A 25,469-nucleotide genomic window follows, 5' to 3' on the forward strand; every position below is an offset into this window, starting at 1 on the left:
CTGAATTACTATCTAAACAGAAGTGGACCAGTTTATAGCATCACAGACAAGTGACAACATGACAACAATCACCATTGCATGGTCTAACCTGGTACCTCTGAAAGTTGCCTGTTCAGGGACTTATTAAAGCTTTTTGGCTAGGCTGAGGAATCACGGAAGGCATCCACATATTGTGCTCTTCTAATAAAGAAATATTGTCTCCATGGCCTGCCCACCTGTCCTTGCTCATGGTGGCAGAACTGAAGGGGGAAGATATTTGCATAGTCCCTGCCTGCTGAGCCCGCTGGTGTTCATTGCAACAGTGGCAGGCCATGACTGGTACACAACTTGTGCTGATGATCTGATTTGTAACAGTAAAGGTAAGGTTGGACTTGTATTTTTGAAGAAAAAGGACCTTATCTGACCGAGTTTCAATATGTGTCAGTGAACTGCATTTTCTATTCTATTTTTCTTTGAAGAAGATACAGGAATGTCTTTGCTGTAGGAGGCAAAGTGGTCCAGGAATTTGCTTGAAAACTGACCAGTAGTTACTGGTTAATTGCTCGCTAGGTATTTTCTGCGATCAGCTATAAGTATAGCTGCTAGAGTAAGGGAATATACTACATTGTTTTTAGAAAGTGTGAATTCTGTCTGATTTGGCTAAACCCACAGAATCTTAAGCATTTTATTACCTATGATTAAAATCACAGTAAAATAAATCATAATTACAAATGTATTTGTGAGGGTGGTAGAACACAAATGATTGTTATCATGTATCTGGCTAACTGACATCTGTTAAAATAATTATTTCTGTGAACAAAGAATGGTCCAGTCATTTGAGCACAGGGTGGGGATCTAGAAGCTTTTACCTTCTTACTCATGTTTCCATAGATGTGCAACAATAGGAGCCATTAGGAAGTGACTCAGGCACCTGTCAATCCAGAAGGCTTTGAGTTTTCCATAGATCCCACCTGAGATAGGTCAGCGTCATGTGCTTGTTCCAGATAACCTAGGATGTTTATTATGACGCTACATTTTTATAGTTAGGTGTCTCAATTGTTCCTTAATCTCCCTATTCCATGGTTTAGTTATCTGTAAAATGGAAAGATTACATTTTTTGTACCCAAAAGCATCTCTATGGTAGTGGATGAATGAATGAGTTGGGATGACCCTCAAGCTGCAAGGCACTAGCAACAGTATGGTGCAGCAAGTAACAGAAAATTTGGTGAGTCTAGTCCTTTACTCTTCTATGAGCAAATTAGTATTTTTGTAGGGGTAATGACACCAGAATAAGTGGGATACAATAGTGGAAACCTTTGAGAAATTTTGCCAACTCAGGTGAAGAAAAGCAAATAAACCACAATGGATGTTCTCCACCGAGTGGTGGATTTGAGCTCAGAGGTAACAGAAAAGGAAGGAACCTGTGTCCTGTGTTGGGTTTCATGCTTGTTGCAAGCCTGAGGCAGGCAGACCTGGTAGGGAAGGGAAGAAGTAGAAGGTATTTGTATCTACAAGGAAAAAGAGTATGTTCTGTTTTCAGCAGTGTTGAAGGTGTTTTGTTTTGAGCAAGTGAATGTAGTAGTCTGAACTACCCTCACAAAGGCGAAGCGCTGTGGATCTGTGCAAGGAGCTGTTCCTCAGTTCCAGCCATCCAGCTGTGTTGCATGTCCTTTCCTGTCCTCCAGTGCCAGGAACTCCATGGGTTGTGTCTTCTTGCCTGGCTTTCTCTTTCCTTAATGTGACACTGATTTCTCTGTTCAGAGCAAATTTGCAATCGAAGAAATTCAGGATTTGTCCCTACACTCATAGTTCTGTCCATCAGAAAAAATCTGGAACTTGCCTTTTTGAACAAAATGCAAGAAGTAATTAATAAATGAGTGTCAAAAATTCATCTACGCTCTCTCAAGCTCTCATCACTACTTCAGGTCATGTTCATGTCTTGGCCTCAGTCCCACCTCCAGCTTAATTAAAAATTTAGTAAAAAAGAGGCTTGAATCACAGCAGAAGATGGAAGTAGAAGATGTAAACAATGATAGCAGAATTTCTGACTTTGCTCCCTTATGTGTATATATTATATTGTAATTATGTCTTCTCTACTTTTCTGCTTTCTCTCCTTCAGTGCTGGAACATTACCTGTCACATTCCGGTGTCTTGAAGAAAATCTAGGCATTGATAAGCGTGTAACAAGGTTTGTTCTTCCCGTTGGAGCAACGATTAACATGGATGGAACTGCCCTTTATGAAGCTGTGGCTGCCATCTTCATAGCACAGATGAATGGAATTGAGCTGGATGGAGGACAGATAGTTACTGTGAGGTCAGTTCAAAGTACTTGTAGGCTTTGGTCCTGCAGACTGTAAAATGGGAGTTTTGGGTTGGATATCTTCTCAGTAACTGTGATTCACCGTGAAATCCATGGATTTCTAATAATGATGTGCAAAGGAATGTCATAGACGTAGGTGCTGATTCTCTGGTGACATGTGTTTTCTATCATTTGCAGTTTAGTGCACGCTGGTGTTCTTTTACAGTTTTGCTGTTGACAATACAAGGTGAAATACAGTATTCTCTGTCAATGCAATACCTTTTTTTAGTGTGGAGGGTTGCTACAAGCAATACATGAGGCATTAACTTTCTAGAATGTATCTGTTTATATACATTGGAAGAAAAAGGTGTACCTGTGAAATGTATCCATGTATTTATGTTTGCCTGCATTTTTTCTGTGATTTTGGTGAACAGCAAGCAAAATGGATTGAAAATAACCTAGCCTGGGGGTGAGATTGTGTGCAGCATGGTCTGGATACTCCCAGACATTTTCTTTCTAAGCCAGCAAATATCTCTAGTGTTTTCATATCAAATTGTCATATCTAGGACTGAGTGTCTGGAAGGACAAAGGAAAGTACCCATTAAAATTGGGTAAGAGTGATTGAAGACTGTTTACTGTAATGGAGTTTTAAGACTTATTAGGTAGGGCTACTAATAAAAAACAATGGCAGTGTTATGACTGCTGCCGCTGAAGTTAATTTGCAGTGGAAAACTTGATGAAGACACCAGGCCTAACATTTTGAAAAGTTAAAATGAAAACCACAAGTGAAGGCTGCCAAGTTTGCCACCTTTGTGTAGTTTTTAGCCACTCACCTTTCTTTTAACAGTAAAGAAACTCCTGCAGAGGGCTGGCTAATGCTGTTTCTTGCCCAGCTATACTAGTTCCACATTTTCCATTTCTTTACTTCCTGCCCCAACCCCTGAAATAGTAAAGCCAACATTTGTAAAAGGTTCAAGGCTGCTTCTAATGCAGGTAGGTGCTAGACCTGCATGATGTGTATTTTCTGCTAAGACTGAAAACGGTCATTTCAGATGTGCCACATATTAAACTAAATTGAGACCAGGGAAATTCAAGTCAGGAGTCAGCTGTCGTCAACGGATTTGGTAGGCTTGAACCCAGGTTCCTCCTCTTCTCCTCTGAGGGACTGACACCTTAGCTCTTCCTGATTTCACCGTTTCAAAGCTGATGTAGCCAGCTTTGTGACTTACATTTACTAAGCAGGCGGCAACTTTGAGCTACCTGTAAGAAAACCATTGGTTCTTCTCTTCATGCAGTATAGCATTTTTGCTACATCAGTATGACAAGAACTGTTGCTTGAGGTGGCAATACAAATGAATGACAGGTTATTAGGTTTTGTCTGCCAAATCCACTTTGTGATACTGAGGATATTCAAGTGACCCAGACATAAACTAACAAAGACTTAATTAGCCTTGACCAGCCCTAGTTACTTCATATCGGTCATGTAGATCCTCTGATTTCCTGTTTTCTTTGGGAGAGGGTGATATTGGAAATGGTGGCTGAGCCAGACTGTTTAGACCTGAACAGTGCTAGATTCATTCCTGCTGTGGGGAGGCTGGCAGGAGCATTTCCTCACGGAGCTTGGAAGCAGTCCCTTACTAGCTCAGGCTGGAAGTGTTTGAGGAGCTGGCACTGTGCGCAGAGCCTGATGGCAGAGCAGAGCGTCCTGCCTGCATACCTGCTGGACCTGTCTGGGTGTTCAGTAGGCCAGGTTGCACTCTAACCCAGACACCTGACAAACACACTGCAACCTGGATTGTCTGGGTCAGATCGAGCCATCTGCCAGCTCTAAATCAAGCTAACATCTTCATAGATTAGCTCAGAAGTAATGGTTGAGGAGTTTCCCCCACAGAGACCTGTTTCCCCTACTTCTGTGTTGGAATCACTTTCAGATTTGTTGGATACACCCACAGAAGTACAACAGTGTTACTGATCTCTGTGTTTGACAAGACAGAAATAACTTTCTACTTTTTCCTTTTTTCCTTTTTCCTTTTTTTCCTTTCTCAGTTTTCCTTTTTCCTTCTTCTTTCTTCCTTTCTCCTTTTTCCTATCCCTACCTCTCCCTCTCCTTCTCTTCCCTGTTTTCTCCCCTTGCTTCGTCTCTGACAAATTTGTTTTCCATCCTTAGTAGGACTGCCCAATTTTGTTGATATTTGTTACAGTCTGTGTTGTATTTTTACAAACATTTGGAGCACATACATTCACTCTACTGGTCTTAATCAAAAAATAAGAGAGGCAAAAACCAAGACAGGTTTGGATTCATGAAGCAATCAGATGAATTTTGCTTTTTCATCTAGGGTTATTTGTATCTAGGTTTGGTACTCCAGTGGCTTTTACTGTGGGAGTTTTGGGTGCAAAGACTTTTACTCTTTTGTACTTTGTAATAGCAGCTTTCTCTCAGCCATTACTTCACAATTGAGTCTTCAATTACCATAAATAAACAGAAATGAACCACCCTGAAAATTCAACCTGTAGCCACCAAACTTCAGCAAATCTGGATGATCAAAGTCCAGAATTCAGCACCCTGGATGTGGTGGTAGAGCTCAGAAAACACCACCAGGTCAAAGATTTGAATATGATACTTACAACTTAAGAACTTAAAACTCTCATGAAACTCTCTTACAACTCTCAGAACAAACCCCATAGATTTGATCTCACCTAATATGTATTTTTGGAGAAACACAAGCGTGAAAACTATGGCCTGAGATTACCGTGAGTTATCATATAGTCATTAGTTTTCTGGGAAGAGTTCATTAAAAATAAGACCTTCCTAATAATCATGAGTATGCATTGAAGGCATATATTTCTCTTCCTATTACTGCATTTGATTTTTGTTTTTGCAGTTTGACCGCCACCCTTGCAAGTGTTGGAGCTGCCAGTATTCCCAGCGCGGGACTTGTCACTATGCTTCTGATCCTTACTGCAGTGGGTCTCCCTACCCAAGACATCAGTTTGCTTGTCGCTGTTGACTGGCTTTTGTAAGTTGTGCTGACTCCACTGCTCAGTGCAGAAAAAGTGGTGAAGTAATGCTTCTCTGTAGTGCTTTTCAGCCATTTATCTTAAAGAACTATAACACTCTCCTGTGTTATATACTCTCACTGTATATATAGCAAAGGAGGGAATAGGTTATTTGATGAAGTAGGAGACACTGAAAGCAGCTTCTCAGCTGGAACAAACTGTTACAGAGCTACTGAAGTCAGTTTCTATGAAATCAGGATCTTCTTGTAAGACCCTTGGGCTCATGCACATATATTTTCTTCTTCCTGATGATGCCTCTCCAATCTCAGACATAGCTCAACAGCCATTTTCTGATCTTTGCATTCCTCTTTCTGTTTCTTATGGTTATGGTCTAAAATTAAGGACAAATGCTGAAAAATGCAGGTTCCATCAGGATGTTGTCAGCAAGTTATACGGTGATTTGGGCACTCATAGCATCAAATGTTTTATGCTTGTAGTGGGGAAACTCTGCTTCATTTTGTACGTAAGAAGGTAAAAGAGTTTTAAGAAAGAAACTGTTCTAGGACAGGATGTAAACCAAAGACAAATAAGAAAGCAGAGAGAGGGAGAAGGTCCTTCCCTAGTTTGATTTTACTGACAGATCCCTCAGACTGGAAGAGCTGACTTGCATTTCCAAGGATCAAATTCCTTCAGTGCCATTGCAGGTCCTCCAACAAGAAACAGCTAACCCACAGATAGTTTTCCAAGGCTTTTGTTCTTCAACATTTGAATACAGAAGCTGTAAATATAGACAGAGCGTATGCCAGGCCACATCCTTTCTCATGTTGTCATTCGACAATGAGGATAACTGTCACCTGCGCAGAGCTGACAGGGACTCAGTATGCTCTAAGTTGTACTGGCCTCTGTAGGCTTTTTCATTGTCTATATATTGTTTATGTTTATTTTTATTATTTATATTTATATATTATTTATATTTTTATATTATATTGTTTATATGTATGTACATATATTTATATAAACAATATATTATACAGTCTGCCTCAGGACAGTATATTCTGGTCAACAGCCATCTCTCCTCTAATGTTCTTTTACGTAGTAAAGACGTATGTTTCTGTTGTGCCAGCTGTGATGCCCAGAAGGGGAGAAGTCAGTACCACTTTGTACTATTTGTGCATTTCCTCCTACACTAGCAGCCTCAACTGCCCAGTTGTGGTAGCTTTCAGTCCCAGGTACACTACTAAAATGATGCAAGAAGGAATAGCAGAGTTGAGAATGTGAAGATAAAATAGAAAATTAATTTTCTGTCATTATCTTTTGGCATATTGAGAAGAATACAAGAACCTGGTCAGTTCTCCAACATGTATCTTGGATCTACTGCTACACTCTATCTGTTGTTACCTATCTCGTCACCAAGAGTTGTGAAGAATAGGACACAGCTCTGATTTCTGCTTCAGTGAAAAATAAAAGAGGAATTTACAGCTTGGGAAGGCGAAGGGAAAAGATGACTTACATATTTTATATATAACTGACTATCATGATATTATGACTCAGAATGGTGAAATGAGGCAGGGTTCAGCAGTCAGAGTACAGCTGGCATAGGGAAGAATGTGATATTCTGTGGGTTTATTATATTTATGAAGTCATGGTTGAAAACAGGAAAGTGGCATAGGAATCTGCAGATGGGAGGAGGAGAGCAAAAGGGAGGTGCATACTCATTTTAAGTACATGTTTTTGCTGGCTCTCAAAGTAAGGCAAATAGGTAGGTTTCTGCAGCTGGTAGGAGGGTGTGCAAAAGGAGCCTGTGGTTTGTTTGTTTTTTTAGGGAAATGTCATTTAAAAATATTCCTGTGGACTGAGAAGCTCTGCCCACACTAGCAAACCTCAGAGCTGTAAGCTGACCAGCAGTTCTGATCCACTAGTCAAGTGCTGCATGTCAGGCTTGGCTTCAGCAGCATTGTTACTACTGGCTGATCCAACCCTGCTTAGGAAATAAAAACATCTGTAATGTGGAGATGTAGCGGTGATGAATGTAACTATAGGAAGGACAGTACTTCTAAAATAAATGTTTCAAGGTATTTTTCCAAAACAAATGCCAGGCAAAAGAACCTTTCAGCACAAACAGTTGGGTTTGGATCCTTCTGGCCTAACAATAAGCAGTGCAACTGCAGCATGATTCAGATTTGAAAGGTAGCGGGAAAAGGGAAAAGCGATAAAAAAGGAGGCGGAAAGCTCTGTGTCATGCCCCTAGTGCTGTGAAGTTACAAGATTGTTGTGCTAATTAACATATGTTTAACAGCTAATAGGTTTATTTTCAATCTTCCAGTGGTTGTGTTGTGGTAGCCATGACAATCTAATGAGCTATGGGAAATGTCACTGCTGACATTGCTGATGTTGAGAGAAGGCACACAAGCCAGCTTTTGCACAAATATTTGGGCACACAAACCAGACCTAAACAATATTGGAAATGAAAGGTCATAAAAATATGTTTTCTTTACTTATAAATGTTGTCTTCCATTTCATTATCATCAACTAACATTACATCAGTACTTCTAGTAGAATGTAGAAGAGAAAGTTAGTAAAATATTTAAGACCCAATTCCAGCCAGTTTTCTGGAACCAGTGTGTAAATGCAACCAGCCATGTAGAAATATTTAGAATGGCTCTCTTACAACATTTTAATTTCAGATAATGAAAACCTTTAAGAAAATCATAGGATCATAGGCTGGGTTGGGCTAGAAGGGAGCTTAAAAATCGTCTAGTTTCAATCCCCCTGCCACGGGCAGGGACACCTTCCACCAGACCAGGTTGCTCAAAGCCCCGTCCAGCCTGGCCTGGAACACTGCCAGGGATGGGGCATCCACAGATGCTCTGGGCAGCCTGTGCCAGTGCCTCACCGCCCTCACGGTAAAGAATTTATTCCTAATATGTAATCCAAATCTACCCTCTTTCAGTTCAAAACCGTTACTTCTTGTCCTATCATGACATGCCCTTGTAAAAAGTCCCTCTCCAGATTTCTTGTCAGCCCCTTTAGGTGCTAAAGGCTGTCACCAGTCACCTTATTTTCCGTGTGCTTTAGCATAGTTTCCAGGAGGATCTTTTCCATGGTCTGGCTGGGCACTGAGGTGAAACTGACTGGCCTGTAGTTTCCTGAGTCTTCCTTATTTTTAAGCCTTGTTAAAAATGGGAGTTACGCTTCTGCTGTTCCAGTGCATGGGAACTTCACCGGACTACCATGACTTCTCAAATATGATGTACAGTGGTTTAGCCAGATCCCCTAGGACCTGTGGATGCACGTCATCAGGTCCCACGGACTTGTGCACCTTCAGGTTCCTTAGATGGTCTTGAACCTGATCTTCTCCTACAGCAGGCAGTTCTTCATTCTCCCAGGCCTGTCATTTGCCTTCTGCAACTTGGGCGGTGTGGCTGGAGTGTTGGGGGTGAGGAGTGAGGTGGAAAAGTCATTGAGTACCTTCTCTACTCTACTCATTTCATACTTTGAGTGTCACAATATTTCTGATGAAAGAAAATGTCAGAACATCGATTGATTTTTGCAACACTATCGTCTTCTGAAACTGTGGTCTTACCAAAGTCAGTTTTGCACAATTTGGTCGTGGTGTAACACAAAGCTGACTTTTGGTTGTTATTAAAATTGGCACTCTCTCCTTCAAATCGGAGCCAAAAATTTTCTGTATCAATTTCTTCTCACGCCTCTCCAATATCTAGAGATTAGGTTGCTCAACCTTTCCCCCTCCCATGCATACATACATACACAGCATGAGCTCTTTCATCAGGCAAGTTTCCCAAGATTTCACAACTCTCTTCGTTTCTCAGTTTAAAACTAAATACAACACAGCAGTGACATTTAATAGGACAGTAGTTATATGCCAACAGCTGGACTAAAACCAGCCTCTTTTACTCTAGCCAGAAGCTGGCCACTTTCCAGATGTGAGACTAACAAGCTTAGCGAATATCATAGCACAACCTCAAATACAGTGGTATTTTGCTGTGAAGAGAGGAATTAGAGAAAATGGGCTTGGACAGCTGATCTGGTATTTAAACCTTCATTCAGTAACTCAGAAAAGATTGTTTGAGTTCTGACTCTGTTCCTTGGCTTAGATCTAAATTCAGAATAGTCTGACTAAATTGATGTCTGAATGTTATGAACAGGGCCTTACAGAAATCAAATTAAGTTATATAAACCAGGAGCTCTTTCCTGTCATGGCAAAGAGGTAAAGCAAGTTAAGCATGTCACCTGGTCTTTGGTTTAGCAGCTGTGCTAAGATTTTAATCTCCTTTCAAAGGTCTAGTAAGGTTGATATACTGGGTTTTCAAGCTTTCAGGGAACTGGAGTAACTTTTTTGCATACTAGCATGATATATAGGTACTATGACATTAATAACATGATTGATGTCATGGCTTGATTCAGTTCTAGTTTCTCTTCCTTTCATCTACATTGTTAAGCTTCCAGTTCTTCTGATTTATGCCAGTTTGAGGAAACCAGGCATTAACCCTTATCAGGATTTAAAGAATTGCTTCCCAGTTATTCCAAGGCCCATTCTTACCAGACATTGAGTTGGCTTTTGAGAGAGAAGTTTGACTTTCAGTCCCATTATTCCTCTCAGAAGTTGTTACGGACAATGCAGAAATAGCTGTGTTGGGGCAAGTCATTTACTAGACTGCAACTTTCCCACATTGATTTTGTTAACATTGTTGCAGCATAGCTGGAATTAATCCGTTGGTTGTTTTGAACAAAGGAGTAAGTACAGTCTTCTTTATTCTTCTTAGGATGTTTTTTGGCCCGAAACAGGTCAGTGGCACTTCGCTGTTGACTCCTGAGAGCCAAAACTTTGTCCTTTTGGTTGTAAGGAAATTTACTTGTTTACTTTGGTTCACTCGGTATAGCGTGTTCTGCAGCACTGTGCGGTTTGCATTGCTGAATCTCTTGGTGAGTAGTGCATGCCTATGGGCTGGAGCATCTCCTCAAATGACCCTTTCAGAGTTTGAATTGTACCTCAATTATATTTACGTATTCTCTCCACCTTGTTTTTTTGGCATCCTATACTATCCGTTGCTTGGCATCAGCGAATCCTTTCAAAATTTAATACCACTCATACAAAAAAAAATAATTAAGCAGGTGTTCTTTTTGCAGGGCTATGTTCCCAGGTTCAGTAAATTTAATGATCTTAATTAAAAATTATGCTCAGAAAGTCGTATCTTCCTTTTCTGCCACTCTGACCAGGTTTAAAACACTCTTCACAGGCACAGGATGAGAAACTATATAAAGCATTTCATTTGTGCGAAGAAAAACTGGAAGGATGTTTTCCTCCTATGGGTTGTTGGTTTGCTTGGTTTTCAGGGGGATTATTGGAGGTTTTTTTTCCCCTCTGGGTATTCTTTTGATGACAGAAAAATAAAAATTAACTTTTTCAGTTAAAATACTACACCACAAACTCCATGTAAGTACGATAATGCAGAGAGGGAGAAACTTGAAAGGGAATACAGTTCTACAGCTGGGAAATGAAGATTTGCAGATATTTAGAGGACAGATGCTGAAAAGGGCTCACAAGTTTGTATGGCCATGAATAGGAATGTGTAATGAATGTTTACCAGTTTGGGTTTATATATTTAGGGTGGTTTTTTTCTCAGGAAAAGGAGATGTCACATGAAGATAGTACTAGGAATACTAGAAAGGGTGTTTTCAAATTAATGGCTGTCACGGGAAATGAAGTCTTTCATGCTGGCTTTTCTGTCACTTGGCAAATGTCCGCAGTATTCAACCTGCCTAATTTATGTAAATGAGTCTTTGTGGATATACCTCTGAGAATTAATCGGTGTAATTGCTTCCCTGACCTATTTGACAAAGCTAAACTTAGTTGCTGCAGTAGCTTTAAATTGCAGTCCTCAGTCAGAAGATATTTAGGAGTCTTATGTTTAGTTCAGATATAAAGAGGCAAATTAGACTGTAAATGATTTTGACATCTGTAATACAGCCTACCTGCCACAGGCGAGATAACAGAAGCCCATAGTCCTGCAGCGCTCTGTAAGACCATCTTCCATTTTTGCAGAGTTTTGGGCAGGTTTGGGGCAGAATTCTGAAATCAGGGAAAACCCACAACCATGAGTTCACTGCTGACAGATAAAGCCACGCTCTAAAGACAAGACAGGAGAAAGATGGCGTGTCTGTCCAGCGGCATCCTGTCCAGTAAGTGCCAACAAACACATTTCCTTGTAATGAAGCATGTGAGCCTCTGTTGGCACCCTCCTACAACGAGGGGCACTTGTTACTGAAATGCTGTCACAGGCTCATCATTTTGTAGGCCATGACCTATATTTGGTTGGCGCATATGCTGAGCTTTGGCATACAGCAGTGTGAGCAGGCATGCTGCCATGCTGACAGATGACCGTCTGTGAAGATGGTGCCAGGAGAAGAACTTCAGTGGCCTGAGCCGTGTGGAGATATTTCAGACGTTTTTTCCCCGTAGTTTGCTCACTAAGAATAAAGGGACAGGCCCAGAAATGAGAACACTTCATCAGACCCAAAATCCTTTTCTCTGGCTGCATTTAAATGCAGTACTCTGAAAAATTTAGATAAAACAAAGGGCAATGTGAGCCTGACACCCTGAAATTGAAACCTCCAGCTCCAGAAGCAGGCACTGGGGAGATCTTAGTCAAGCACAGCTCCGCAGCTTGGCTGTGTCTCTAGCACAAGTTCTTTGCCAAAATCCATGAGTATGAGCAGCTGGGACATGGGAGTTTGCACATCCTCCCTGTCTGAACAAGTCCCTTGGGAAAGTAAGCTTTTTCAATTTCACTTGAAAGCTCCCATCTTTCTGTTCTAAAGGCGCCTTAAACTTTCTGAAATAAATGCAGTAACTGTAACATTAACAGGGCTGCCGTGCCCTACTTTTTCTTCCTCTCATGCCATTCAGCCTCTGCCTTTTGCTTCTTTTATAGGGACCGGATGAGGACGTCTGTCAATGTAGTGGGGGATTCTTTCGGTGCTGGCATTGTCTACCACCTTTCCAAGGCAGAACTTGACACCATTGATTCCCATCATAAAGGGCACGAAGACATTGAAATGACCAAGACTCAGTCAATCTATGACGACATGAAAAATCATAGGGAAAACAACTCAAACCAATGCGTTTTTGCAGCTCACAACTCAGTCATAGTAGATGAGTGCAAGGTACCTTTCACATTTATGGATATTGAGACATGTATATAGCACTGCATGCTTTATTTTATCTTATTTTTAACCTGCATGTATTTTTCAAATCGTTCTGCAAATAACAATGTGACAACAAGGTCCATGAACCCCAGACATTTTGAATGAGTTTGAGCAGTTCAAAAGATGTTTTTTTGCACTCTTCCTAAAAGTTGTCGTTTGAGGGGAAAAAATCATGTGCATTGTTTACATATCAAAAGGCAAGATGCAGCGTATTATGGAATATGCCAAGACGCAGAGAATATGGCATCACCTTCTATGGACATTTACTTAATTTTCTATGGCAACAGAGAACTTAAATTGCCAACCCAAATGAAGAATAGCTGCAATTCAGATACAGGTGTTGTCATTTGCTGACTGCCTTCATGATATGCTGTTCAGAGATGGACATGTTGAATGCACTTTAGCATCAGAATGCTGCTGCACTCATACAGCATGCTTATGCTTTGCTTCTGTGATTGTTCCCAAGTCATTAAGACACAAACGTTGTATTCTCTCTCTAATCCTTGCTGTAACTAACATGGATTATTAATAGTAATAATAATGTCTTGATCAGAGCAAAGTGAGCTTGACAAACCCTACTAGTTGAATGAGAAAACAGTTGGGGAGGTTAGTGGTTAAAACTTAACTAAGCACCCACCACTAGGACAGGACACTTTAAAATCAAGACAACAGTTTTTGAAAAGAGAGTAAACAAGCTGGAACTTTTAATTTTGTAATATTTTAATATTTATTTATTAATATTTTGATCTGATCCTGCACACTGTCTTTGACACAGTGAATTTGCCAGTGAGCCTACCTTAGCCATTCATCCAAACAGATTCTCTTGCATCTTCCAGTTGCCACAACTAAGCCAGTATCTCAGCTGTGAATGCCTACGCTAAGTCCATTAGCAGATCACTATGTATGCTGGAAATATAAATCCTATTCTGTCACTTTCACCTGTCTCCAGCCTGGATGGAAATGTTCTTTAGCATATATTGTTTTCTAATGCTTCTAGATAATGTCAGGCCAAGCCTGCATTTCCAGGGGAAAAATTAATACTGAATTCAGGAAAGAAAAAACTTTTATCTTATCCTCAATTTTCCTCCAAGTTTTTAATAACATGATTATTTTAAGTGAAAACAAACACTTCCTTCTGGCCCTTTCCTTTTCTGACTCACTATATTTTCATGAGAAAAAAGAAAAGAAAATCTGAAATGGAAAGAGAATACATGTTTAAACTAAACTGTACTTCTCAAAATAGAAAAGAATGCAGAATAGATAAAAATTTCAAGGAAAAAAGAAACTCCCTGAAAAGAAGGGTCTCATTTGATAATTTTTTTTTTTTTTGTCATTAAAAATAAGTATGTGCACACACGCACTTTTGGGTTAAATTCTTCTGGAACTTTCAGAAAACTTTTTCAGTGAAATAGACTCCGCTAATTTCAGTGGGTTATAAGACAAATTCAGCTACCATATATCAGTCTGAATATTCAGTTCATGGAACTGAATACTGATAATTTTATCTCATAATATCTCTTAGATTTGCACAGACATCCAAGTCAGTCTAGAAAGTAGTAGCCCGTTGATGCAATGCTTGCACTTTCTTTTCTCCTTCATTTTCTTTTATAATTTCCCTCAGTCGAGGCAGTAGCTCAGCTCTTAAACATGGATTAACAGTGTAGTGTGGCAACCTAAGCCCACCCTTTCATTAAAATTTGGTGACAGTGATTCATGAGCTGGAAGTGTTTGTCCTTTTTCATTGTTTTAGGTTTGTTCTGCTTGCAATCTCATTTTGCACATTTAAACTCATGCGATGAGCCAGGGTTTACTGGATTCAGCATAAGGCTGACTTTGAGCAGGTCACTTGTCTTGTCCATGTGTCTGTCTGCAAGCTGCCAAAAGGATGTGATCTTACAGTCTACTTTATAAACTATGAATGTATGCTGACGTTTGCAAAGCATTTGGATCATGTTCAAGTGGTCTATAGCTCCCAAGTGTTAGAGTAGCAAAAGAAACATAGTATAGGATCTGGGGCTTCAAAACAGCCAGCTGTTAAATCTGAAGAGACATATCTTCATCCTGTCAAATGCACTGGTGGGTTGAAAAGCTCACTGCAACTCTGGTCAGAATTTGGAAAAGGTAATCTACTAGCATGTCCTTTCTGTTTACTTTCTGTAATAAATTCAATATATAACATTATTAGTTTATAATTTTGCATGGTCAATGTATATAATTAATGAGTAGTTTACCTTTATACGGGGGTAGAGTGGTGGTTACTGCACGATATTTTTGTATTTTTTTTATTATCATATTTCACATGATTCTATGTGATTTTCATTTCTGAATAAGCTGTTCATTCCTGTATTTGCATGTTTCCCCCTTTCAATTATCTAAGAAAAAGCTTGACTTTGTTTCAAAAATCAGTGCATTTTGTCATGTTTCCATGTCCCAAAACGCTTCCATGCATCCAGTTTATCCAGCATGGGGAATTTCAGCTCTGTCTTTAAGTTTTCATTTGAAGCTGGGGATGTTACCTTACAAGGTAAGTTAGGAAAGAGTGAGCCATCCATTTAGGATGAAATGAAAGATTCTCTCCCAATTATAAATATCTAGATCACTTTTGTAAAGCTAAATTGACATTTTACCTTTTTAAAATTTTTCAAATCCTTTAGCTGGAGCTATCTTTCTGGAAGCATGTGTTTATTTATAGTGATTTCTGGGATGTGATGTACTGGCCAGTGTTTACTGTGAGTTGTAGATCACTATTGGTCTTCTACCATACTTAAAACCTAAAAATTTTAACACATACCTTTACTGGCAAGAGTGCTGTTTTGCTGTACTACGTGCGAGACAAAGATAGCATTATGACTATAGTCAAAGTCTTTCACTACATTGTTAGAAATAGTGGTATAATGAACGATACTTTCACAGTGTATCTTTTCCTCCATTTCTTTAAAGGTGGTGTAATTGTAGGTGAGTTTGTATAGACAGACATCTATATGATTATTCTGGCCTTGCATATTTTTCATGTCCTTGCATCAGCTATCCTGCTTTGCTAAGGAATTCCACTGAAAAAATATGGCTTTCTACATAAAAAAAAAGTAAATCTTTTTTTTTAAATAATCCAGATAAATCTATAAGAGATAGAAAGGAGTAGAATCTGAAATATTTATTTAAAAAACACTACAGCAAAGGCTAAGAAAATACAGAACTTTTTTCCTACTGCTGATGTTTTCTAGACAGTATAATAAATGAACAGGAGTCTCACTATCTGGGAGTGTTGTGAATTCTGAATAAATGCATTTTACATGTATAATAATACATGGTGTATGTAATTCCTGTAAATATCATGATCTTCCATATAAAACTCATGACTTTTCTTGTCAAAGTGCCTTGGCCTTTAAGTTGGTTGTTGATGATAATTACTTGCAGGTAACACTGGCAACCAATGGCAAATCTGCAGACTTCAGTGTTGTTGAAGAAGAGCCTTGGAAACGTGAAAACTAAGGGAAGAGGTTCCTAGCTCCATCTTTAGTAAGCCCTGAAGCTATCTTCTGGCAAAAGATATCACGATTAAAGAAGATTTCTCTTTTTTCTATTTAACAGCTACAGTTTCTGCTTACTTAATTTCTTAACTGAAACTTAGCAAAGATCTCATCGAGTCATGGTAGTGTCTTTGCCAAGCAATGATACATAACCATCTGTCTCCCTTGTGTTACTGTTTGGATGATGCAGCTGGAGAATACTCCATGCAGTGCAATGTGCTCTCACCCACCTCCCCTTTCATTCAAGACACAGAGAATGTAAATGCTGCAAAATGGGAAGATCAAAGTGCCAGTACGGTTCACTACAGAGACTCAGGGTCACAAATACGAGAGAAACATAGCACCACATAAACCTTCAAGTGTTTTGGTGACTCTTGTGGCATACCTGATCTATTTAGCACTGTATGGCTGAAATATCTTTTGAAAATATCCATAAAGATTTCTATTTGTTTTAATAATAACAAGCACTGTATTTTTGTGCCTAGTTGTACTTTAAACTGAACTTAGATCCAGGGACAAGATTAATGTGTAGAAGTTAGTAGATTATCCCAAACATTTGGTTAGATCCGTACAACTAATACTTAACATCAAGACAAGACCTTGGATTTGTATGCGCATGTGATGTGTTTTTATCGGCTGTCCCAGGGCAGGTGCAGCCTTATGCTGGGGCTGTGCCGCTTTGTGACCACAACGCGTCATGTAGTACAAGGCAGTATTACAAGGGTTGGTAGTTCCTTCACTAAATTTATGCCTGATGTACAAAATACAGAATACCATGGGCTCAGTTATGTCATTCTTAAAGTAGGTAGCACCTTACTATTCACCCTGCTCCACTGATGTCAGAGGGATTCCTCGTGTGGACTGGACTACTCAAGTAAGGTACTGCTGAGACTGATCATGGATGCCGTGACTGGGTATTTGATAATGAGCTATAAACAAATTCTGAATCCATTGCTCTAAGAAATTAAGTTTTTGAATGCAATCATCAGTAGCATTTGGTGTGCAGTGAAAGCCATCTTTCAAGTATATGTCATATTTCAGAGAATGGCTAAATCCTGAATTCATTGCTAAGCTGAATTCCACATAAGGTTAATAGAATTTGGCCAGGGTTAGGACAGAATGAAGAATAAAGCAGGATTTCAGGATTTAGACCCGTACATTGAATATACATCTCTCTCTCTGTCTTTTGCAGAGTAACAAACATGTATAACTCTCTAATGTCAGATACATTTATCTTAGAGCACATGGCATCTGAATTAACAAGATGGTGTTTTGTCAACATAGCTGACTCATCCTGTCAGAAGAAATTAGAGTGATAATTATTACCCTGTGAAGTGCTTTAAAAGGTCCTTGTTAATACTCAGCAGTTTTAAGGCACTGTTGAATGCTATTTGTACTGTTAGCAATGTTCTATAGCAAAGCTGAGCCATGCGACCTTGGGAGTCTCTGTGCACAGAATACGCTTTGTGCAGTTTTGGGGGGAGCTCTGAGAGGTTCTCAGAACGAATCAGAGTATGAGCGTATGGTACACTTAAAAGTGTCAGAAAACAGGGTTGAAACATTTACGGAAATTGGCCATTCAGTGCCTGTGCTCAGACCTGTCATGGATTTAAACAGAAATAACGTGTTTAAATGTAGAGTGGTATTTGGCTTTGTAGAAGCTATTGAAATATAAATATAATCTGCTTTTGCTCATCTGCATTCATATAAATATCTCCAAAAATGCACACGGACCTGAGCCAGCCAAGGCTACTGGCATGGATCATCATGTGCAAGATCAGCTCCGTTGGGGGAGTGCCCCTCATGGAAGCATTTGCTGTTGTGGAATGTTTTTCTTGCCATTGTATTTTGTCCTCATTTGCATGCCGTGGCTACAGTCCCAAGCAAGGTGGCCGATATAATTTAACAAATACTGAACCACTGTGAAGTCTGTAGGCCTCTAACACGCATTAGAGGTGGAGACCTTTTCCAAAGGCCTCCTGAAGCATTTTAAGGATTGTTTTTTGTGTGAGTGATGGAATTGTAGGATATTTGAGGAAGTGGTAGGCAGGTTGTCTTCTCTTTTCCTCAGTCATTGGTATCAGGATATTCAGAGTTAACCTATAGCTGACTGCTGCTTCTCCCAATTTAAATTCAAAGACATTTTTACTGCTGGGTTATGTGCTAGAAATGTGCCTGGGATGGTGTGCAGGTACTCTAAAGTGTTGCCTGCTCTGAGGGTGCTGGCTCACATAACGTGAAGTTTGCTGTGACTTGGGTGGTAATTATATCCAAGAATAACATGCAGTGTTTACCCCGGTTTATATCCAGCATTCTCAAGCTGTTTCGTGGCACAGCTCACCCATTAATAGATGACTTCTTTTCCTCTTCACTGTAGTAGTTTCCTAGGAGCAGCCACACTGATTGCTTGCCTTGAAAGTACCTTTAAAAAATGGGTCCCATGCACTTTTAGCTGTCATCGGAGACTGTTTAGCCGTTGGAAAAAACTAGGGATGCCAGCAACATGTGACTAGGCAGCTCCACAAAATTATCTATTGAGAAACAGTTAGAATATGCTTAGACTTACCCACTTGGGACGTATTGTCCTTTGAAGAGCGCTTCTTTGGATAGAGATTAGGGGAGGAAGAAATGAGATGCTGGAGAAACCCCACCCACGCAAGGAAGAATAAATTTGGGTCTTTTGATAGGACTAGAATAGCAGACTGTGATTTTAACATAGTAATTCTGTAGATACAGTAACTCAGGGATGTTTCAAAAGATAATTACGATGGTACTTCTCTATTTAAATGTGGATGTGGGAGAAGGAGAAATGTTGTTTTTGGTATACTCCTCTGTTTTTAGCCTGACTGAATATTTAATATAGTGTGACTCCAGCGCAGCACTGTATTTAACCATCAAAAAGCTTTCCATTTCTCTGGGAAAATGTAACTCACTCTTGGCTTGCATTTCTCGATTTGCTCATTCCACATGAGGCTGGGTTGCTACTTAACTAAATAAACAGAAAATAACCCAGAGACCAGCCACTTCAGCTAATACAGGGTTCGCATTTCAGCAGGCATTGCTGGCTACTGGCCAGTCTCCTTTTAGTTTCACCAGGAGTGTTGCATTAATTTGCATCTGGCCGATCTTTTGTTTGCAGTGCTAGGGTGGCAAAATTAAAGGAAAAGCAGAGCGATTTTTTTTTTTCTGTGTAGTTCCTAAACAAATTAACATTTCTTTCTATATCCATCTCATTTGTTGCTCTGTCAGTTCCACACACCCACGCCCACCCTTGTCTGTGCAACTGTGATATCCTTTGCTGTCTGGTTTGCTGACACTGGCACATGGGCACATGGAAAAGTATAGACCAGGCGAAGACTCAGTTAATTGCATACTTAATTTGCTTTTTTGGCTTTTTTGCTTTTTGCTGCTGCTGCTTTTTTTTTTTTTTTTTTTTTTTTTTTTTTTTCATTTACTGCTTAAGCTAGGTCGCCATGCTCTTAGTATCTGTTCATTGAAACTAAAGCATCCTGTACATTAGAGCTACAGAAGAGGTAGAGCACTTCGCTGCTGAATTTGTTTCTTCATTGCTTCCTTTAGAAGATAAAGGCTGCACCAGCATTGTAAGAAATGCGCGCGGGTCTTCACATGAAGGTGCTTGAAACAGGTAGGGGATAAGCCATTTGAACCATATTGTGGGATGTGCGCCTTCCATTTGAATGAGTGAGAAACTCAGTATGTCTTCAAAAAACTGTTTGCTATAGTAAAACCTGTGCCTGCAGTGCTCTGACTACGTGAAAGCCCCACTGAAATCTATGGGAATCATGGTCTTCCAGGAAAGGTCAGATCCCTTCCCGTCTCCATTAAGTTATAAGATATTTCACAATCCCATCCTAGGGGATAGTCTTTGTCTGCGATTTATGATGACGTTGATTCTCACATCCAGAAGACTTCTGCCAAAATGCTTCTTTTTTGCCTACTTTTTTCTATGCTAAAAGTCCAGCAATGAATTTAAAACTCAGCACAAAAATATGGATGACTATCATTAAGGTTTTTTTTCCATTTCTTTTCTAAGATACAGCTGCTCTCAATTTCTTTCTCAAAGCACATGGAATTCCAAACTTTATGCCACTTTAAAGCGTACAAGTAATACAGATTTCTGATTCATTTTCCATCACTCCCAGGGTCATTAGTTTTCCAGCAGTAGACACTCAGAAGAGCAGACTGTTCATCTGAGAAGCTGCAGCAACAGTGTTTGAACATATTTATTCTGGCAACTGCCTGGATTTTCTTTGCCTCCTCATCTTCACTTGTGTTGTTGCAGCCTTGTTGTAGCAACGCAGCAGCAATCGCACAAATCCCCAAAACCACAGGCAATATTAAACCTCACCTCTGACGTTCACTTCTGTAATTATCTTTAAAAAGGATCTGAGCTTTAGGACCAGGCTCAGGAGAATCCTTTTGATATAACTGTTTCTCATTTCATTAAGTTACATTTGTCTATTTTTATTGCTGCATTTGAACTAATTTGCAGAAGGACAAATAAGGGCACTTTATAAAAATGTACTGTAATATTACTCTGTTTTGAGCCAGATTACTATCCTTGATTTTATTACTGTGACTTCTAAGGCCACAATTAAGATATTTTTCATGTTAGTTGTTAGGATAGGCATATAGTCCATTGGCACAATTCACCTCAGCTATAATTCACCGTATAAGACTATGTAGAAGCTGCTGTTCCCAGCAGAAAGCCCTCTCGGGAAGATGAGTTATATTCTTCTCTCCAATCATATTGATGGCTTTGAAGGAAAAATATTTACCCAATTTCCTTTGTCTGAATAATGATATAGAGAGTGTAGCTTAAAGTACTGGGGAAAAAAAAGAGCATTGCAATACCGAAGTGTCAAAGCAGCAGTCCAGCTGTAAACAAATTGTTCAGCTTCACCATGTTATGTTACGTTCTTGCTTACAGTTTACCTGAGACAGTGTATTTAGTACATATTCCTTTCAAAGTCATTGTTATTTCTTCCCACGTAGGCGCCAAGGCTGTGTCTCTGCGGTCCGCAGACAAAGCACAGGTCCTGCAGTTCGGCACACCCAAGGCAGGACTCCCGGCAATGACCCCAGCAGTGCCTGGGCACAGGCTGGGCAGTGGGTGCCTCCCTCATTTTTTCCTCCTTATAGTTTGACGTTAAATTGAATTCTGCTGCTATTAATGGGTCAAACCGCTGCTGATGCCCAGGTGCTGGTAATTCTTTTACTTTGTGTATGAGTGGGCTCCTTGGCACGAGGCTCTAGGAAACCGTTCCTTGCACATGCTCCCCTGCTCGGGGGAAACCTGGTGACTTCCCACTACCGGTTGATACAAATCCTAACGGATAGGGTGGTTGTGCAGTTGCAACAATGAGTCTTATGGAAAACCCAGGCTCCAAACATTGAAAAAATCTAAAGCATACGACTGAGACACTGAGTAGGTCTCTACTAGCCCAGGATGGGAATCACCAACAGGCTAATGCAGGATTTGGGGAGGCAAGAAAACTTGTGAGACTTCTCACCCATCCTTTGAGCCCCTTCCTCTTCTAGCTGCATTCTGCTGCAGAGCCCATGCTGATCAATGCCAGAATGTCCAGTCCTTCTAGTCTGATTTTTCAAAATTCTGGAGGCCTGCAATTGTTTTTAATGATGCTCTGTGGCGCACACCATTACATGAAGGGAAACTGTCACAGGCAGCATCACACAACCTGGATAGTCTCGTACCTGTATATTGCTTTGTACATAAATAATATAGTTTGCAGGGATTTTTGTATTATTCTTTTCTATTTTTTTCTGCAGTTTTTCAAAGACTGTATGCAAACCGTGTTTACAAATTGATTTTGCAGTCAGTATTGTAGATTATAGCATTACCATTTTTGTGTTTTTATGGGCTCGTGAGTTCTTGTGTACTACAGGTTGTCCTTCCTTCTTAAAGACAATTGCATACACTTCCACCCAGCCCATCCTGCTCCTTTCTTAAATATATCCCATTCCCAATGATCTGGTGTGAACCCTAACTTGTAGAATGCATGAGAAAAAGCTGCATATGTATTTATATTGTTAAATATTATATGCTCAATACTGATTTACTTATTAATACATGTTTTAGGGGTTTGTACTTGTTCTCTGGAAACTACAGTGTAGACAGAACTAAATTACCTAGTATCTGTAATTTACAGACACACTAATATTTTCTTATAATACTTTCTATATGACCGTATAAGGTATGGGGATAGTCCTTTAAAGGTGATCTGTACCTTAGAAAAAAAACAGTTTTCTTATAACATTTGGGATCAATGAAGTATTTTTGTGTTATGTTCAGTGATGAATTATAAACAAAGCACAAAATGCAAGAAGTTAAATAGGTATTTCAAGATGTCCTTAAATGCTGCAGTTCATTATGGAACAATGTTGTAATAATCTGAACAATCTTCTAGGTTGACTGTCTTGGGCAATCGTCCCTCACTTTTGTCATTTCCTCTGGTGTTACCTTTGCCAAATCCTGCAGTTCTTTCTTAGGATCTGATCATGTGTAACTGACTGACTCAGAATACAGTTTATAGAAAACTGGAGATCTGGGTGGGCAGGAAGTACATTATCAGGTACCCAGTCCATCTTGCTATAATCCAGTGTATATGAGTTCAGCCTGTGGAAAGAGTTCATGATTTGGCCGTCTGCCTTTGCCTTTTTGAAAAGGGACCAACAGCATCACCACGGGACCAATGTAATTGGGTAGCATCCGTACAAATACCTCCTGCTTTCTTATGTATTTTAAAGAGAACAACCACTCTATTTTTTGACCAGGACAAGTGACAGTTGCTTCTCTATCATGGTCATCTGTTCCCATTGGGCAAATACCTGTTGGCATGAAGTCTGTGGCTATGATAATTTCTATTTGATTAACAAGCAACAGTTTTTAGAGGAATAAAAATAAGTTAATATAAATATTCGTAACAATTACATCACGAAAAATCTTTTATGGCCTACTAGCTCTTTGACTGTGATCCAAAACAAAGGAAACATTGAATAGCAAGTACTGTCGTCCCAGTGTGACTGATACTTCAACTATTCAGAAAACTATGGGGCCATGTTATTCTGCTGAGGTTTTGGAGACAAAATTTCTAGTAGATACACATATAGGAAGTGTGTTGGTATACCCTTGTATTTTAATCTCTTTCTTGTATTTTAAATCAGATGTACCAGGTATTATCTTACTAGGAACCACAGGTAGAGTTGTGCTGAGTTACTAATAGCTGTAAAACCTTATTGATACCAGTTTTGACATTTTGTTAAAGCATGATGTCCAGTGCCTCTCTGCACTTAGAGTAGATAACGTAGCTATCAATGTGTAATTTCAGTGAAATGGTGTATACAGTATATGTAGCAGTGCTTTAATTTAATTTAATTGGTGTCTGTGTATTGAGCCATAGTAGAAAATTGGACTGTCTTTTAAAACTTTGTTCTACTTTCTGTTTTTCATTTGTATCTGAGTTTGCTTCCTTTTAGCCCTTTAGCTGATGAGGTTGTAGTAGTAACTGCTTTATCTGCCTGTTAGGGAGTATCCTGTTCTGATAACATTCAGAATCATGTATGCAGCCAACTTACTGTAAATGTTACTTTGAGTTTTCAGCTGTCTAACCAGTGTGGTATGTGTTAGTACCTGCATGTGCGTAGTTCCCCGGCAGTGAGTGAAAGCAATCCCAGCATCGATTTGCTGCCTTGTAAATGCAGTTGTTAAGCATTAAGAATTAATGTTCACCTAGAATTACTGGTTTCTGTTTTGTTTTCTTCTTGTTTGCTTGAAATGTTGGGACTCTTATCACCAGAAGTTTAATAAGTCACTATTTAAATTGGCACAATGAATAAGGGAAAATCCATCTAACTGTGTTCCTGCTGGATGCCCTGGCTGCTTTTGACTCTTCATGCACTGTGAATCACTCGGCCCTTAGTCACGTCACAGCATCGAAGGATACCTCTGAGTCACTTCCAGTTCCTCCTTGACCACAGACGCCAGCGAAGCAAGTGCAGTCACAGGGCTGTGAGTGGGCAAGGCTGCAGGCAGCAGCGGGCTGCTAAGCTAAATGCTTCTCAAGCTACCGTGGTTGTTGTACAGGCCTGTTATTTACATAAAGTATGTCTGATCATAAAACGGACGTACAAACTATATAGTCAGTGGCAAAAATCTCCTGAAATCAGGGCTACAGTGCAGATCTGTAAGAAAATAAGACCTTTCTGGGGCAAAACCTGAAGGTGGTTCTGAAAGAGCTTGGGACAGCGAGAAGAAGCTGGTTTGTTTCTAGATACCCTGGGCCTGGATCTCATCAATATAATCATCCCCTGTGAGTAGAAGGAGATCAAAATCGGGCCCCAAAGCACAGAACGTGTCCTGCTTGGTGAGCCCCATTACGATGCTACAGTAGGAACCGCACGCTGCAGTGCTGTGTGCTGCCTAGTCATCACCTCTGGCTCCCTCTTCAAAGCGACCAGGCACAAGCTGGAATGTTTTCAGATGTTTCATGTTAAAAGGATAAAAAGGAAGAGGGATAAGGTTGGTGTTTCCCTTACACACAAGAAGTTCCCCAGATTTTGAAATGACATACTGTACAGTATCTATAGCACAGTTTGTTTAAAAACTAATGAATGCAGATGATAACAATTCTCCCAACTCTGGGCTCTGATCTTGTATATTGTAGTTGGAATGCCTCATAGACTTGAGTCTATTTTTGTAGTTCAGATCCTCTCTTCCTCACAATAATCAGTAGTCATTTGCTTTTAATGCTTTCTTACGGTGTGAACTGATTTCTGTAACTTTCGCGTATAAAATAAACTAGACATTGCTTCTGTACTGGAAATAGTTAAGAATATAGTATTTCACTAAGTGTTGTACCTCTTATGTACATATCATCAATAAATGTTGATTCATAATTTTCATGGCTTATATGTGTAGTTTTCATGTCAGCCTGGGCTCAATACAGGGATGCTTTGGGTAGGAGCTCAGATAACGCAGTCTGGTGCCTGAAAACTGCAGGCAGGGTAGGAGGTGGACCTGACTTTGACATAAGGTTAGAAATCTCACCCCTCACTATATCCTTCACATATTCCGGGGTGCTGGCTGCAACTGAGCTCATTTGCCACAAAGGCCAGGGTGCACTAACTACAGTTCTTGGCAACAAAGTCTAGAGAAGTGGGAAGAGATGTTAGAAGGGCAGGAGGATACAGTGCAACGGTTGCACTTGCTTTAGAAATCTACTTGCCTCTCCTGGCTGCTGAAAAATAAGTGTCTTCCTCAAAGCCCTTCTAAAAAAGTCAATAAATAACTCCTGTAGCTGAACCCCTGGAGCACTTTGCAAAGAAACCAACTCTGTTTAGTACATGAATTAAGAGATGCTCACGGAGTAAACCATGGCCCGGAGGACTGGCCGTTGCTA

At 39.9% G+C, this 25,469-nt stretch overlaps 1 protein-coding gene across 1 annotated transcript in view; it reads left to right on the top strand.

The window, feature by feature from the left end:
- The window catches only part of SLC1A2 (solute carrier family 1 member 2), a 98,509-nt gene extending 73,530 nt beyond the window's left edge, over nt 1-24,979 (top strand). The window contains exons 8-11 of the mRNA XM_037395404.1: nt 2,099-2,293; nt 5,161-5,295; nt 12,229-12,460; nt 15,917-24,979. Of these exons, the coding sequence (XP_037251301.1) occupies nt 2,099-2,293; nt 5,161-5,295; nt 12,229-12,460; nt 15,917-15,991 (637 nt within the window). The 3' untranslated portion in view covers nt 15,992-24,979. The remainder of the gene's footprint in view (nt 1-2,098; nt 2,294-5,160; nt 5,296-12,228; nt 12,461-15,916) is intronic.
- Nucleotides 24,980-25,469: the final 490 nt, after the last annotated feature.

Source organism: Falco rusticolus, chromosome 7 (genome assembly GCF_015220075.1).
Source record: "Falco rusticolus isolate bFalRus1 chromosome 7, bFalRus1.pri, whole genome shotgun sequence".
NCBI classification, from domain to species: Eukaryota; Metazoa; Chordata; class Aves; order Falconiformes; family Falconidae; genus Falco; species Falco rusticolus.